This window comes from Coregonus lavaretus (genome assembly GCF_964263955.1).
Source record: "Coregonus lavaretus genome assembly, chromosome: 30".
NCBI lineage: Eukaryota > Metazoa > Chordata > Actinopteri > Salmoniformes > Salmonidae > Coregonus > Coregonus lavaretus.
The window spans coordinates 8,443,075-8,461,632 of record NC_140017.1 but is presented as its reverse complement, the minus strand read 5'-3'; the positions used below and the strand labels follow the sequence as shown (position 1 = coordinate 8,461,632).

Sequence of the window (18,558 nt, the reverse complement as noted above, 5' to 3'; positions counted from 1 at the left end):
TCACTGGTTGTATAGACTGGTGAAATGAGAATGGAAGACGTTCAACGTTATTGAATACAAATGTCGTGTGGATGATCATATGGGCAAAAAGAAACAGAACATTTGAAATGAAAAGAACAGTTGTGGTTTTAATAGTTCTCAGGTAACAGGTTCAGATCAGCAAGCTGCATGTCAACTCACACATACTGTGTACACACACATACACACACACACTCGTCATGAGCACAAAAGTGCCATCATTCCCTCACACACACACATCCTGATTCCAAGTGTTAGGCTGCCATGAATAATGATGAACTCTAGTTTGGTGAACTCCAACCTCTGACCCTGGACTGACCCTGTCCTAGCTCCTGGTGAACTCCAGTCCTGCTGGACTCTATACTGAAGTTTTTACTTCCCTCTGATCAGATATACAGCTGTTAATAAGGAACCCACAGGTCTCATAGCATTAGAGGTTCCAATCAGTCTTATTACTTTACTGGACTGCAGCTGTCTGTGTCATTCAAGCCACAATCACCCATGTAGGTCATTTAATGCTGTACCAACAATCATGAGCTGTGTCTTAAATCTTCCTTCGAAACAGCAACAACTCTCGTCCAGATATCACTTCCGTTCCCTCATCCTCACCCAATAGCAACCTACCCAATCCCACCATACAGTATACAGTATCATCATGTCCCAACCCCATGCTTCGACTCCCCACACAACCCGCCCCAATCTCAGAAGCTCCGCCTTCTGGAGCTCTGAGCACAGACTGCTGAGTAAGACATCTGAGTGACAGCCTGTAACTCCTTCTCTTCTCTGCTCCTCATCCTCCTGTCCGCCATGACTCTTCATTGTGTTTTGGGCTTGGCACCGCCAGGGGTTGGGTCAGGGGTGGGGCCACCACCTTGGGCAATTCTGTGGAGACTGTATTAAAGAGAGGGGTCAATATCACATTATCTCATTTTCATTGGTCATTGACAAAGGTTATATGCTTTTTCTATACCATTTCTCCAATACTGCCAGCCATTACAAATTGAGTAAATGTCACAGTGATTCAGAATTCAGTTCAGGGTCTGCAGAGCTGCATTGGAAAACTACAGGAAGGAAAGAGGAATGTTTAATTCCACTGTTGTGCCGTAAGATGGCGCCATACTCACATGTCCTTGACGTTGTCAATGTTTGCCTGAATTCCTGCAAAGAAGCCATCCACTTTTGCCTGGAACATCAAAAAGGGTATTGGTGAGAAACACACTTCATTTGAACAACTGACAGAAGTACCTTCTTTTACTGAATTAATCAGGGTAGCAGTTGTCAGCAGCGTGAGTGAGATTTGACCTGGTTCTGCCTGTAGAACAGTGGTAGAGAGAAGAGGGCGATCACACCTGGAGAAGAGGAAGATAGAAAGGGAGGAGTGAGCATGTGTTATGCCTTCTGATTGAGTATATAGCTTCTTCAGACTAACAACATGGCATACACTTTTATTAAAATCAAAAGGATGTTGATAAAACAATAGAAGCGCTGTCTTCAACTGAAATACTAGAAGTAAAATATGCGACAATGTCAGCATTCATCAACCAATTGTATCCGTCTCTACAGGACAAATGGCCATCATGATTTTTGAATGGCAATACAATAAAGTTATTCAAATACTGATTCTAACTGTGTCTGTGATTCTCACCAATGATGAGCACTGTAAGGCCGTTACACAGGTCTCCCAGGAAGGTCACCAGGTACATCAGAGCCAGGAGCTGAAAAGAACGGGAGGAAACACACAGTGAGCTCCACATACACAATGCACAATTGAATGTACTCTTTGCATTAAGGATTGAAAAATCCCATCAAAATATAAATATATTTAGCAGACAAATTTATCCATAGCAACTTGCAGTCATGCATGCATACATTTTAAGTATGGGTGGCCCCGGGAATTGAACCCACTATCCTGGCAATGCAAGCAACTGACCACCAAAGACCACACAAGCTTGTGGTAAATGTGTTGCAAAGAGTATCTTAAATAATCCCACAGCACCCCTCCTTGCAAACCCTCCACACCTTTCGTGAACTAACACTCACACTTGACTTCCCCCCCCCCCCCTTACTAGCTCTGACTTTCCTGATCGTTACTTTATTGAGGAAAAATGTACTTACTATCACTGAGATATGTGGTTGTCCCACCTAGCTATCTTAAAATGAATGCACTAACTGTAAGTCACTGTAATATGTTAATGAATGCATGCATCATATGTCAAAATTGCACATGGTCCCTGACAAATGAATGAGTACATTATTCCCAGATCATCCACCATAACCCTTCTGGAGTTCGTGTAATATAGCTCAGTGGGTTGTCACTTCGGACCCTTACCCCCATCCTGAAACGGGACACCCCCCTCTCAGAGAAGACGAAACTCCTCTCGCCCCTGTAACTGGGTGAACAGCCACCTGTGTCCCATGTCACATACCGGCCAGGTCAGGGTTGATATCGCGGGGCTCTGGGGCTTCTGGGGATCAGGCTCAAGGCTACGTGGCACAGTCACACTGGCTCTCACTAACTGAGATAAGTCACACTAAGTACTCCTGCTGTACATTTACATTTAACCCTGAAGCATTATTGTGCAACGCATATGACTGTTGTTGATTCAATATGCCAATGTTTTAGTTCTACTGTCCCGGTAAACTGGAGAGAAAATGAATGAAGTCTAAAAGGAAGGTTTCTAGCAGAAACACTTTATCATTTGATAAATAATTGAGCTTTAGATTTTGTTATTAGTCGAAGTTTGCAAGCATACAACATGTGCTGTATACCGTTGAAGTCGGAAGTTTACATACACTTAGGTTGGAGTCATTAAAACTCGTTTTTCAACCACTCTACAAATTTCTTGTTAACAAACTATAGTTTTGGCAAGTCGGTTAGACATTTACATTTTAGTCATTTAGCAGACGCTCTTATCCAGAGCGACTTACAGTTAGCACATACATTATTTTATCGAACCCACAACCCTGGCGTTGCAAACGCCATGCTCTACCAACTGAGCTACATCCCCTGCCGGCCATTCCCTCCCCTACCCTGGACGACGCTGGGCCAATTGTGCGCCGCCCCATGGGTCTCCCGGTTGCGGCCGGCTACGACAGAGCCTGGATTCGAACCAGGATCTCTAGTGGCACAGCTAGCACTGCGATGCAGTGGTTAGGACATCTACTTTGTGCATGACACAAGTAATTTTTCCAACAATTGTTTACAGACAGATTATTTCACTTATAATTCACTGTATCACAATTCCAGTGGGTCAGACGTTTACATACATTAAGTTAACTGTGCCTTTAAACAGCTTGGACAATTCCAGAAAATGATGTCATGGCTTTAGAAGGTTCTGATAGGCTAATCGACATCATTTGAGTCAATTGGAGGTGTACCTGTGGATGTATTTCAAGGCCTACCTTCAAACTCAGTGCCTCTTTGCTTGACATCATGGGAAAATCAAAAGAAATCAGCCAAGACCTCAGAACAAAAATTGTAGACCTCCACAAGTCTGGTTCATCATTGGGAGCAATTTCCAAATGCCTGAAGGTACCACGTTCATCTGTACAAACAATAGTACGCAAGTATAAACACCATGGGACCACACAGCCGTCATACCGCTCAGGAAGGAGACGCGTTCTGTCTCCTAGAGATGAATGTACTGTGATGCGAAATGTGCAAATCAATCCCAGAACAACAGCAAAGGACCTTGTGAAGATTCTGGAGGAAACAGGTACAAAAGTATCTATATCCACAGTAAAACAAGTCCTATATCGACATAACCTGAAAGGCCACTCAGCAAGGAAGAAGCCATTGCTCCAAAACCGCCATAAAAAAGCCAGACTACGATTTGCAACTGCACATGGGGACAAAGATCGTACTTTTTGGAGAAATTTCCTCTGGTCTGATGAAAGAAAAATATAACTGTTTGGCCATAATGACCATTGTTATGTTTGGAGGAAAAAGGTTGTCACTTGCAAGCCGAAGATCACCATCCCAACCGTGAAGAACGGGGGTGGCAGCATCATGCTGTGGGGGTGCTTTGCTGTAGGAGGGACTGGTGCACTTCACAAAATAGATGGCATCATGAGGAAGGAAAATTATGTGGACATATTGACGCAACATCTCAAGACATCAGTCAGGAAGTTAAAGCTTTGTCGCAAATGGGTCTTCCAAATGGACAATGACCCCAAGCATAGTTCCATAGTTTTGGCAAAATGGCTTAAGGACAACAAAGTCAAGGTATTGGAGTGGCCATCACATAGCCCTGACCTCAATCCTATAGAACATTTGTGGGCAGAACTGAAAAAGCGTGTTTGAGCAAGGATGCCTACAAACCTGACTCAGTTACACCAGCTCTGTCAGGAGGAATGGGCCAAAATTCACCCAACTTGTTGTGGGACGCTTGTGGAAGGCTACCCGAAACATTTGACCCAAGTTAAACAATATAAAGGCAATGCTACCAAATACTAATTGAGTGTATGTAAACTTCTGACCCACTGGGAATGTGATTAAAGAAATAAAAGCTGAAATAAATCATTCTCTCTACTATTATTCTGACATTTCACATTCTTAAAATAAAGTGGTGATCCTAACTGACCTAAGACGGGGAATGTTTACTAGGATTAAATGTCAGGAATTGTGAAAAACTGAGTTTAAATGTATTTGGCTAAGGTGTATGTAAACTTCCGACTTCAACTGTATATTGTATTACTATGACAAGGGAACATGTTTCACCGATATGTCAGGACTGACCTACACTCTTAAAAGAAAGGGTTCCAAAAGGGTTCTTCGGCTGTCCCCATAGGAGAACCCTTTTTGGTTCTAGGTAGAACCCATTTGGGTTCCAGGTAGAACCCATTTGGGTTCCATGTAGAACCCTCTGTAGAAAAGGTTCTACATGGAACCCAAAAGGGTTCTACCTGCAACCAAAAAGGGTTCTTCAAAGGTTTCTCCTATGGGGACAGCCGAAGAACCCTTTAAAGTTCTAGAGAACCGTAAGTGAAATACACAAGTGAAATGTCATACCTGTTCTGTATGAAACACATACATAGGATGGGGAGAGGGAAAGGACAAGAACCTTTGCATAACCTTTGCATGAGTACTATGTTGTTTTAGCCTCCATAAAAAATGACACCATTGCAATGCTTTGAGAGCACTCAGGGACACTTGTAATGGGAAGATACAGTTGCACTGCTTTCTTATTGTTACCCTTACAATACGACACACGTTCTTTGTGTATTGTCCCCGATGCGAATCCAATAAAAACCCAATGTACTACAAACTTGCAATTGTGCTTGCTGCCAGTTTGCTTGATCACACTCCGATGCGACCAAAAACAAGGGAACATTTAAAGCAGCAGGACTGTATATACATGATTATCACAATTATATGAACCACAGTGAGTTGTGGGTATGACAGCAGCTCTCTTTGACAGTGGTCTTGTTAGGAAACACAGTCGTCATTTGTCATTTGGCGACGGAGGGCATGACAATGTTGTCATCTCCAGTGAACGGGGAGGCAGGCTGATGCCAGTACAGCACAGAACAGAGGAAGAGAAAAATATGGATAGAGAAAGGGGAGGGATGGATGTCTGTTCTCATGAAAGAGAGTAGAGCCCAGACAGCTAGCGGTAGTAATGTTCAAGTAAATCCACAACGACAAGACAGCCTCCTGTAAACACGATAATGGATGGGGTTCAAGAGACAAGGAGGAGAAGGTAAGGAGATTAAAAGACATACAAAGAAAGAAAGGGAGCAAAAGAGAGAGAGAGAGAGAGAGAGAGAGAGAGAGAGAGGGCGTGTTTTGAGGAAAAAAGGGTCTATGCCATTCTGAAGAGCTTCCTTGTGTAAAAGGTTATTTGAACCAAAAGTAAATGAACGAGACTGAGAGGAGCTATTGAAGGAGAGCGTATAAAAGGTACACTGCCATATTCTGGCCAATTCTAGATGAAGATCGAGGAGATCCAATACCTAGGCAGTCTCACCTTGAGAGAGTCGAAGAGGCTTCCAACCAGGAAGAGATTCTTGAGTGAGTTAGCAGCAGAGACGACTGTAACGATGGCCTTCTGCATGTATTGGTCAGCCAGCTCCCCACTGAAACTGATGTCCAGATCCAGATACGCCCTGAGGAGAGAAAGAGTGGGGGGCCGCATTAAAACCAGAGTGATAGGGGGGGAATGATGGAGAAAGAGAGGGAGATAGAGTCCATGATCAAGGACCAATGGGAAGGAGGAAAGAGTGAGTGTTGATTAGAAAATTAGTGATAGTCGCCACGAACACAACCTGATGCATACACAGTTTGTTGTCTTATGCCTCAATGATTTCCATCAGAACAGATATTCTTTTCAGATCATGATGGATGAAGTCTATCAACTATTTTATCAAACAGCAGTGGTTAGCCTAAACAAATCATAAAACACACTGCCGTTTTCAAAGTCAAGCCCACTGGACTGTGAATTTATTTTGGGCGGTGCAGGAATCCAGCCAATTGAGAACCTATTCCTGAATGCTACTCCCACACCATTATTAGAGAAGAGAGGAGATAAACGAGAGTGGGAGGGAGTGGGGGATGAGGGAAAAGAGGAGAGGATAGGCGAGAAGAAGTAAGAAAATAAGAGGGGAGAGGAGAGGAAGAAGACAAGGGAATAAAGGGGAAAATAGGAAATATTTCTAAAAGAGCAGAGAGGACAAAGTGAATGGAGAGCAGAGATGATGAATACGTCAAGAGAAGAGACCCCCTCCGGATTTAATAGGAACACTTCCCACCCCATTCTATCCCATCCCATCCCAGGTGGCCAGCCACTCACATGAAGGGGTGCACTCCGTCTCCCATGCTGAGCACGTGCAGGATGTTATAGTAGAGGCGGACTGAGACGGTGAAGCACATGATGCCCAGGGAGATGGTGGAGATGACTGTGATGATGCTGAGCTGGAACAAGGACAGGAGGCCCACCACCAGCCCTGTGAATACCATGCCTGTACACTCTGTGTCCTTCCAGTAGATCAGATCCATCACTGAGGAGAGGAGGAGGAGGAGAGGAGAGGAGTGGAGGGGAGAGCAGAGGAGACAGAGAAGGATAGATGGTAATAGAGGGATAGGGAGGGGAATTGACAAGAGAGGGAGAAAAGGTGGAGAAATAAGAAAGTTGCAAAGTCAACATGTTCTCTTCACATATAAACCAATGAGAAACAGAGTGGAAGCCAACATGGACTCAGGAGTCTTCATTGAAGCAGGGTGGGGGAGGGGACAAGCCCATGCATCTGACACTTCCTCTTGTTATTTTAGTTGGTTGCTAAAGGCAGCAGGGACAGTCAGAGCTGCAAGAGTCTCTCCTCCTCACTGTTCCTGCCTATGTGCCTTTTACAAAACGCCCACAGCATCACCAGCCAGTCAGTCCCTGTTTGGCTCTGACTCTCCAGTGCTCAGTGGGCCAGAAGGCCTTTCAGCTGTGCAGAGGCAGAGCAGTGGGACAGTGATCACCAAGCAGAGAGAAAACACACACAGGAGCAGGGGGAGACGTCAAGCCTAACATGGGTTTAATATAGCCTGCACACTGTATAGAGGATGGGAGAGAGAAGAGGAAAGAAAAGAGGAGAGGAGAGGAGAGGAGAGGAGAGGAGAGGAGAGGAGAGGAGAGGAGAGGAGAGGAGAGGAGAGGAGAGGAGAGGAGAGGAGAGGAGAGAGGAGAGGAGAGGAGAGGAGAGGAGAGGAGAGGAGAGGAGAGGAGAGGAGAGGAGAGGAGAGGAGAGGAGAGGAGAGGAGAGGAGAGGAGAGGAGAGGAGAGGAGAGGAGAGGAGCAGGAACCCTGAATTTAAATGTTGCCTCGGAGAGCACCTGCTGACAGTCTTCAAGCCCGCTACCACCCCTTCTCTACACCCTGTCCGTCTCCCTCGATCAGTCACCCAGCAACTGGAGCCGCTGCGACTGGGCGCTCTCATTACAAAAATGGAGGCTCCCCTGGCCTGATCCCTCCATGGAATAAGTCAAAGTAGCGCCAACCAACAGAGACATTACAGCCAAAACACTGATAGCACAGTGTAATGAAGCTGAACACTAGCAGCTCGCTAACCCTCGGACGTGGTAAACTGTAGTGACAAAGGCATGTGGTCATTACTCCATGGCTATTAGTGTATGAGTCAGCCTGGCCCTGGGAATTAGAATAGAGTGCACTGATATATCTGACCAGCAGGAGGACTATTTATAAACATTACCCCACAATATTAATCCCTACAAAGCCTCCAGCACACACACACTTGTCCATTGTCCCAACAGGTGGAACTGTAGCATACAGCCCTCTTCGATGTGTTGGCACTTTGCGACATTGACCAGTACATGGTAAGACTGTTCAATGCATAGACTAAGTGCACTAAGAAAAGGAAGACATACTACAACAAGTTATACTAATGCCGGAGCAAAACAAACCCATCATGTGACAGTCCAATAGATTGACTCTATACTAAGCCGTGTCTATATTGGTTGAAGTTAATATAGTTATATAATGAACTCTCTGAGAATAGTACAGACAATATGAAGTGGGGAAGGGGGAATGGGGGGTTACACACACACACAGGCATACACACACATGCACACACGTGACCACAGACCAAATTGAAAGCTATATTTGCCATAATCTTAGGGAAACCTCTCTATCTGTGCCAACTGCGGCATTCTTTTACCCCATGAGGAAATACAATTCAGCACTCTTCTGACTGAACTAACCACCACAGAGCTGAGCACTGACTGACTGACTGACTGACTGACTGACTGACTGAATGACTCAATCGTTACTACAACATAATAAATTACCAGTCAACCAATTCCCAGCCTGACCTGGCATTATTTACCACCACAACTAAAACCACCACCCAGCCATTGTAACACTACGGGGCATGCAGGAAGTCCCAGAGTACCCCTGTGAAACACCTTGGCTCTGCCAACCCTGCTGCCAACCCTGCTGCCCAAAGAGGTAACATGTCCGATGGGGCACAAACCAGCTGATCACGCTACTAGCCTCTTACATACAGATACAACCACACAGATGGTGCTGTAACAAGCTACAACACAACTCTGGATGGTCACCACTAGGGCCGGGATGAGCAGGTTTTTAAAGGACCAAAGAGTTTAATTTTTGCCATGGAAAAAATATTGCGATACTGGTCCCATCACTAAGCAGGCAGACACACACCTCTGCATAGTTGGTACGGTCTCAAACACTCATGGTCAGTGAGTGGTCAAAATCTCCCCATAGACCCCTGGCTGTAGCTGTTCTCCTGACGTTCAGACTCCTCTCCAAACCCACGGTCACTAAATGCATGGCTCTACAGTGGACAGACAGTCAGTCCCTATATGTGTAAGCGCCCCTACGGCTTGGGAAGATAGGTACTGTAACTTTAACTGTGCCCTGATCTTTCCGGTGTTTGAAACGAGACACTGCTTTGCCCATTCAATAGGTCCCCTGCCTCCCCGCCTAGTCAATTCACTGATAGAGCTCAGTGTGCCGACTGACACTGTCTCATATTATCTCCATCTTGTCTCTCTGAGCCCAGGGTCTTACCATTAATGTTGGCCATTTTGGTTGCTGCTCAGGCGATCCCCCCTTCTCTCTCTTTGACTCTCTCTCAGTCCCCCTGCTCTCTCCCTGCCACTCTGAGCTGTTTTTGGCCTCCCCTGCCCCGTCAGCAGTACAGAGACCTTTCAGCCAAAAATGATCTGCCCAATAGGGCCCGCCCCCCTCAAGACTCATGGAGACTCCAATGTAGATAGACAGATAGATATAGAGATACTGTAAGATGGATACCCAATATATTCACTTATTCACACATTTAGTACATGCACATACTGTATATTGACTGAGACAGAGACAAACCTTGAGACACAGACACATGTTGACATATTCAGTGGGGAGAACAAGTATTTCATACACTGGCGATTTTGCAGGTTTTCCTACTTACAAAGCATGTAGAGGTCTGTAATTTTTATCATACGTACACTTCAACTGTGAGAGACGGAATCTAAAACAAAAATCCAGAAAATCACATTGTATGATTTTTAAGTAATTAATTTGCATTTTATTGCATGACATAAGTATTTGATCACCTACCAACCAGTAAGAATTCCGGCTCTCACAGACATGTTAGTTTTTCTTTAAGAAGCCCTCCTGTTCTCCACTCATTACCTGTATTAACTGCACCTGTTTGAACTCGTTACCTGTATAAAAGACGCCTGTCCACACACTCAATCAAACAGACTCCAACCTCTCCACAATGGCCAAGACCAGAGAGCTGTGTAAGGACTTCAGGGATAAAATTGTAGACCTGCACAAGGCTGGGATGGGCTACAGGACAATAGGCAAGCAGCTTGGTGAGAAGGCAACAACTGTTGGCGCAAGAAAATGGAAGAAGTTCAAGATGACGGTCAATCACCCTTGGTCTGGGGCTCCATGCAAGATCTCACCTCGTGGGGCATCAATGATCATGAGGAAGGTGAGGGATCAGCCCAGAACTACACGGCAGGACCTGGTCAATGACCTGAAGAGAGCTGGGACCACAGTCTCAAAGAAAACCATTAGTAACACACTACGCCGTCATGGATTAAAATCCTGCAGCGCACACAAGGTCCCCCTGCTCAAGCCAGCGCATGTCCAGGCCCGTCTGAAGTTTGCCAATGACCATCTGGATGATCCAGAGGAGGAATGGGAGAAGGTCATGTGGTCTGATTAGACAAAAATTGAGCTTTTTGGTCTAAACTCCACTCGCCGTGTTTGGAGGAAGAAGAAGGATGAGTACAACCCCAAGAACACCATCCCAACCGTGAAGCATGGAGGTGGAAACATCATTCTTTGGGGATGCTTTTCTGCAAAGGGGGCAGGACGACTGCACCATATTGAGGGGAGGATGGATGGGGCCATGTGTCGCGAGATCTTGGCCAACAACCTCCTTCCCTCAGTAAGAGCATTGAAGATGGGTCGTGGCTGGGTCTTCCAGCATGACAATGACCCGAAACACACAACCAGGGCAACTAAGGAGTGGGTCCGTAAGAAGCATCTCAAGGTCCTGGAGTGTCCTAGCCAGTCTCCAGACCTGAACCCAATAGAAAATCTTTGTAGGGAGCTGAAAGTCCGTATTGCCCAGCGACAGCCCCAAAACCTGAAGGATCTGGAGAAGGTCTGTATGGAGGAGTGGGCCAAAATCCCTGCTGCAGTGTGTGCAAACCTGGTCAAGACCTACAGGAAACGTATGATCTCTGTAATTGCAAACAAAGGTTTCTATACCAAATATTAAGTTCTGCTTTTCTGATGTATCAAATACTTATGTCATGCAATAAAATGCAAATTAATTACTCAAAAATCATACAATGTGATTTTCTGGATTTCTGGAAATTACCGACCTCTACATGCTTTGTAAGTAGGAAAACCTGCAAAATCGGCAGTGTATCAAATACTTGTTCTCCCCACTGTACATTTATAGCCATAGCTGGATAACATGGAGAACAAACAAAACCACTAGAGACGCAAAGAGACCCACAGACAAAGGTAACAGGCAAACAAACCCATTCAGAGAAAAACACTCACACAGACACGGAAATGGACACAGACAGAGAATTACACAACACACTTATGTAAGCAGAGACAGAACAGACAACAGCTAACAAAGGAGCAGGTATAGAAGTAAAAACACATTATTGTGACATACAGACAGTACCGTCCTACCGGTAAGTACCCACTCTTAGAAAAAAGGGTTCTTCGGCTGTCCCCATAGGATAACCCTTTTTGGTTCCAGGTAGAACCCTTTTGGGTTCCATGTAGAACCCAGGTAGAACCCTTTTGGGTTCCATGTAGAACCCTAATGGAACCCAAACGGGTTCTACCTGGAATCAAAAAGGGTTGTTCAAAGGCTTCTCCTATGGGGACAGCCGAAGAACCTTTTAGGTTCTGGATAGCACCTTTTTTTGTAAGTGAGTGCAGACGATAGCTCAAATAGCCTCATATATTTCAGATATGCATAGCAGTAGTCTAACCTGTAACCGTCTAGTCTAACCTCACAATAAACATGGGGAGTAAAATATGTTCTGACACATTCAGCCCCGTTCTGATACAGAAACCAGATGGTTTTCTTTACATGATATCTAGATAACCCTTAAAGCTTGTCAACAGCTTGACCAGCCATTAATCACCCATGGCCAGTGTAAGGGGGAGTGGACAGTACACTACACCCAGCCCCCAGTCCACCCAGCCCAGCCACCCCCCAGTCCACCAACTATAATAAGATTGGAAGATATGCCGGTGGTCCATATTGAGTGGTGCCCCCCTTGAAGAGTCATGGAGGCCAGAGAAGATTGAGAGAGAGATATGAAATCTCTCCCTCTCCCTCTCCCTCTCCCTCTCCCTCTCCCTCTCCCTCTCCCTCTCCCTCTCCCTCTCCCTCTCCCTCCCTCACTCCCCTGTCTCACATTCTCTTTATCATGTGAACAGTGATCCAAGGGATACGGAAAGATTGGAGTGTCAGTGTGTGTGTCCGAGCAGACATACATACAATACAGACAGACCAGGAATACAGACAGATTTTTGGTGCAATTAGCCCATTACCCCTCGGAATCCCAAGGGAATGTTGCCATGGAGACACAATAGAACACTCAGGGCTCACAGCAGAATATATTCCAGGGTCCATGTCACTCAAGCAGTGAGAGGGAAATGCATATTTTCAGTATTGTTTGAAAAGGATTGATTGAGGAAGGCTTTGTGCTCTCAGCAACATATCAAGGAAGGGGTTGGAAGTGAGGTATCATCGTAGGGGTCACTGTCTTCCGACAGATGGCGTCATTCTAACATGACCATGTTGCCATGAACTATCAGTGCAGACTTGCTATCTGACGTAAGATAATGTAGTAGAAGTCAAATAGAATGATTTGGGCAAGGGCGGGGGATGGTAGATGCTCAAAATGTAAAGTTAGTTCCAAGATAGGAAAGTCACATAAAAAGAGATAAGATGTGCTACAAACGTTACCTGCTATGTGGGTGCATATTGTAGGGCCTGATAGGTTGAGCTCTGAAAACCACTGTTCGCTGACCAGCTCTTCCTGAGTGTTTCGACCAATGGAGGTGGAGGAAGTGGATGATACGTCATCGGTGAGGCCGCCTCTTGGTTGCACAGCCGTGAGCAGTGTGACTGTGGTTTCCATGGTTATGAGGGACTCAGGCTCAGGGAGTGATGATGCTGCTGAGAAACAGAACACAAGGTCATTGTGATGATGTCATCACCCTGCATCAAGTTAGTCTACAACCAGGTTGTATTAGATCAACTAAAAATTGAATTTATCTAACAATGTAAGTATTTACCTTAGCCTCACCTACTATACAATGAACAGTGATTTAGCAATCTTATTAACAAATGTACTCATCCTGATCCTACAGACCAGGAGAGAGCATGCTGTCCAGGGAGTCTAAAGCACAGTGGTGTCTGACTTCATCTGTGGTCATGGTGTGTGACTAACACGCACACACACACACACTCACACACACACACACACACACACACACACACACACACACACACACACACACACACACACACACACACACACACACACACACACACACACAGGCAGTATTAGCTCAACTCAGTTGTGTTGTGTGTAAGCCATGGTCCTGTCACAGTTATGTACCATCAAATGGGACACGCCTCCCATTTTCAAACATAGAGTTTACACCCATTTACCCTCGAGCAATATCCTCGCCCACTGTGTGATTTAAATGGCTAGAAAATATGCAGAAGCTTCTGCTTTTATATATGTAAGTCGCTCTGGATAAGAGCGTCTGCTAAATGACTAAAATGTAAATGTAATATGTAGCTCCATGCAGGTATATCTAACCTGATCCCATCTACCCTCCCATCTAGATAGCCCCACCCCATCCCCACTGCCCCATAGTGGGCTCACCCTGGTGGCTATCTGAGGGATTGTAGTGCTGGGGCTCCAGGGGCTCTGTCTCCCCTCTCTGGGTCTCTGTGTCCCTCTCCTGAGGTTCAATCTCAGCATCTAGGAGAGATGCCTGGACTGTCTCAATCTGTCTGTGGACCTCCCTTTCCCTTTCCTCCCACTCCCTCTCCTCCTCCTCTCGGGCGAGGAAGGCGTGGGGGTCCCACTCCACGTCGGGGGAGTCCAGTGGGAGGAGCGTCTCCACGGTGTCCGTGCGACTCAGGAAAGTGCGGCCTCCCCTGGCCCCGCTCCTCCGCCGGCTCCCTGACGATAAGTCACGATGATGTCGTGAGGCTCCGCCCGCCTCTGCCTCGGCGATGGCGATGTAGGAGAAGGTGGGCTCGAAGAAGTTCTGTCTCGGGGTCCCCCAAATGGAGGGGGATGAAGCTCCACCATCATCATCATCCTCCGGACCCCCGGCTTCTTCGTCAGACCACTCCCTGGCCGTCTGCAGGTCGCACAGCTCAGACTCCTCATTCCCACCTGGAGAGAACAGGCACAGGAAAAGCCTTAAAGTAAAACCTATATTTCTTTAAGTATTTTTGCATTTGTATATTTGTTATTCTGTCCTGAGTCAATGTTATATGTTGAAATTGTATATGTTTTCATTACAAAAAATCTATAAACTTAGATATAAACTTCAACCATTACAGTGAAAACTTTCATCCTAGGTGATAAAGCTATATAAGCACAAAATATTATTCCATAAACACATCACATGTTCTGTGACTTTAATATCTATGGAGGAGCCGTTTGACGTTGCTTTCTCTCTTTCATCTACAAATCCTCTGATGTTTTTGAGCGCTGAGTTGAAAGCCCAGTAAAACGCAACATGCTTTGTCTGAATGAAAGGGCAACATCCAAAGATGCAAAACGCCTTTGTTGGGAGTAATGTTCCAGATCTCATTTTTCCAAAAGGCTACAAAAGCATTCAAACCAACAAATGGACACAATCAACCTCTACCTACTACTATAACCTTTACGCCTGTAGACTTTGTAGACATGTCATAGTATGATTTTTTCATATTATGATTCTCACATATGAAGTTCAATCATTCACACCATGCATTTCTATACATGTACAGTGTGTATGCATTGTGTGATGCTACCTTCAGTGCAGGGAGGTGTTGAATCAGGTGTGGAGGAGACAGAACCATATTCCTCTGGAAGAAAAATAACAACATTAATCAGAGACATGTTTATTTCCATTGGCTAGGGAACTATCACAATCACAGTCGTGAAATGTACAGTATCAAACAGACAATTTGTATCTAAAATAACAACCGATTAACAACTGGAGACTGTTCTATACCGTCTATGTCTGCAACTCCTCTCTTCCTTCTACATCTGTCTGCAACTTTTAGCCAAGGACAATTTGCATATACCGTAAGCCTAGAGGGCAGACACTATCGAGGTAACAGTTTTCCTCTCAATATCACATGCTAAAGCATTGTTTCACATTCAAAAGCATTACATTGTGCACAAAAGCATTATACCACACATAGCCTATTCTCAGACAGATTACCTGCTTTCAATAATGTAAATGTATTTCTATAGTGTCTCAATACATTGAGATGAGATTGAGAGCGTAAATAAAAGGGTTGCATTTGTAATTTTTAGGAGAATCCATGGCTCGAATCCCGTCATTTGAGTAGCCTTTTTCTAAGCCATTACCAAGTCTTTAAAAGCAATTTCATTAGTGTTTGTATACATTATGCTAACAGATAAGTATGTTCCACTTCCTACAGTACAGATCAGCTCTGGCAGAGCAGGCCTTAACTACATTAGCTAGCCTGCTGCCTCAGATCACCCAATAAATCAAGCAGCCGGCAACTGTGAAAGTAGCCCTGACTAAAATGAACACACCAGCATACACACACACACACAAAATAAACCAAGACTGCCGATGTGGATGGAGACTACCAGGAGGGTTGTGGCGTCAGAAGGGAGGTGAGGAGACACAACGACAAACACAGCGACAGCAAAACAACACACAGCTTTTTTGATCCTGATCTCTCTCAAACACACACACACACACACACACACACACACACACACACACACACACACACACACACACACACACACACACACACACACACACACACACACACACACATAACCAATGCTCAGTCAATGAAAACACTCACACATAGCCTACACATCCTGAGAACAATAATAATAATAATAAATAATAATAATAATAATAATAATATGCCATTTAGCAGACGCTTTTATCCAAAGCGACTTACAGTCATGTGTGCATACACATAGAACACACATAGACACATAGACACATAGACATCTGCAATAGGTCTCTACAAAACAAAAGAAAGAGGTGTGTCTGCTACAGCACTCCATCCATCCGTCCGTTCAACCATTTGTTTATCAAGGGAGGGAGAGAAAGAGAGTGAGAGGGGAGATCGATGGCCATGCATTTGGCTAGTACAGATGCTGTACAGATAGATGGATGCTAAAGACAGGCAGACAGACAAAAGCCGACACTCACTGCAGTGGGAGAATCCAAGAACCTGGCCCATACTCCATCAAGGCACCGCTGGGCCCATCCAGTCTGGAAGCCCCCCTCTCTTCCTCTAGATCTCTCTCTCGCTCTCTCTCTCTCTCTCGCTGCTCCCTCGTGCTCTCTCCCTCTTCCACCTCCCTCTCTCTTTCTTGTTCCACCGATGCAGCTGTTTCTCTCTGTCTCTCCCTCTATGCACCCTCCCCTGCCTTCTCTCGCTCACGGGCCCCTCCCTATCTCCCTCTCCTGCTCTCTCTTTTCCCCTCCCTCCCTCTCTTGCTCTCACGTCACTATGACAGCAGGGGAGCAGCACAGGCAGGGCAGAGCCAGAGAAAGAGTGTGTGTGTGTGTGTGTGTATGTGTGTGTGTGCATATGTGAGCGTGAGTGTGTGTTTCCCTCCTTCCATTCATGACTAATCATTTGTGTATGCATCCAGCCGAGGGGAGTACATCTCTGCTTTTGTAATTTCACATAAGCATCTTACGGGGCTTTGCCTTGTTGCATGCACATAACAACGGGAAACATCGAGCTCATTACAAATACATGTCCTTTTGCACCCACCCACACACAGACAGACATACTGTACGTCTTACTGGGTGTTTTGAATAACCCACGTGTGAGACTGCTAGGTACAGCAGAAGGGTGCATTTTGAGATTGCCTGGCGGCAGTAAGCAGCAGTAGCAGCAGCAGCACATACTGTATAGCCCGTTGTAGCCCTGGTGTGCTGCCTGAAGCTACTTCTTCAAATCAAATTAAATCAAATTGTATGTTACATGCGCCAAATACAACAGGTGTAGACCTTACCTTGAAATGATTACTTACAAGCCCTTAACCAACAATGCAGTTTTGAGAAAATAGAGTTAAGAAAATATTTACAAAATAAACAAAAATAATAAAATAACAATAATGAGACTATATACAGGGGGTACCGGTACCGAGTCAACGTGCGGGGGTACAGGTTAGTCGAGGTAATATGTACATGTAGGTAGGGGCAAAGTGACTATGCATAGTTAATAAACAGCGAGTAGCAGCAGTGTAAAAACAAAGCAATGCAAATAGTCAGAGTGGCCATTTTATGAATTGTTCAGCAGTCTTATGGCTTAGGGGTAGAAGCTGTTAAGGAGCCTCTTGGACCTAGACAGTCTATGACTTTGACAATTTTTTGGGCCTTCCACTGATTGAGTGGTCACATGATGTGTCAGCTAAATCATCCTGCTCATGTACATCACTGACTGCACTGACTCACGGTTCAGACTTGGGCAATATATAAGGGGGGAATTATATGAAATATTGACATTTTCTCCATTCAGAAAACACACATTTAATGAGGCTATTAAGTGCACTTCCTGGCAGGTACAATACACTGAGTGGACAAAACATTAGGAACACTTTCCTAATATTGAGTTGCACCCCCTTTTGCCCTCAGAACAGCCTCAATTCGTCGGGGGCATGGACTACAAGGTGTCGAAAGCGTTCCACAGGGATGCTGGCCCATGTTGACTCCAAAGATTCCCACAATTGTGTCAAGTTGGCTGGATGTCCTTTGGCTGGTGGACCATTCTTGATTCACAACGGAAACTGTTGAGCGTGAAAAACCCAGCAGCGTTGCAGTTCTTGACACAATCAAAACGATGCACCTGGCACCTACTACCATATCCCATTCAAAGGCACTTCAATATTGTTGTCTTGCCCATTCACCCTCTGAATGGCACAAATACACAATCCGTCTCAATTGTTCCAAGGCTTAACAATCCTTCTTTAACCTGTCTCATCCCCTTCATCTACACTGATTGAAGTGGATTTAACAGGTGACATCAATAAGGTATCATAGCTTTCACCTGGATTCACCTGGTCAGTCTGTTCCTAATGTTTTGTACACTGTACATTATAATTTCAAAGAGGTTTTCGGAAATACATTCAGCAATGTAAAATGACATCTGGCCAACTACTGCAATTATGGCGTGCTCATATAATGGGATATTAAAAACAGAATGCATTGGATTCCTCATGTTTAATGGATAAACTTACTCACACATTTTTGCCCAAAACAATTCTCACAA

At 45.0% G+C, this 18,558-nt stretch overlaps 1 protein-coding gene across 1 annotated transcript; it reads right to left on the bottom strand.

Moving 5' to 3' along the window:
- LOC311105615 (reticulon-2-like) lies at positions 1-16,515 on the bottom strand (the record flags this gene model as incomplete). The annotated part of the gene is made up of 10 exons (XM_084147816.1): positions 1-909; positions 1,143-1,201; positions 1,321-1,367; positions 1,664-1,733; positions 5,988-6,126; positions 6,810-7,017; positions 13,006-13,218; positions 13,937-14,458; positions 15,085-15,138; positions 16,485-16,515. 10 exons carry the CDS (start codon positions 16,513-16,515, stop codon positions 834-836), a joined length of 1,419 nt encoding a protein of 472 aa, XP_084003942.1. The 3' UTR covers positions 1-833.
- Between the last annotated feature and the right edge of the window lie 2,043 nt (positions 16,516-18,558).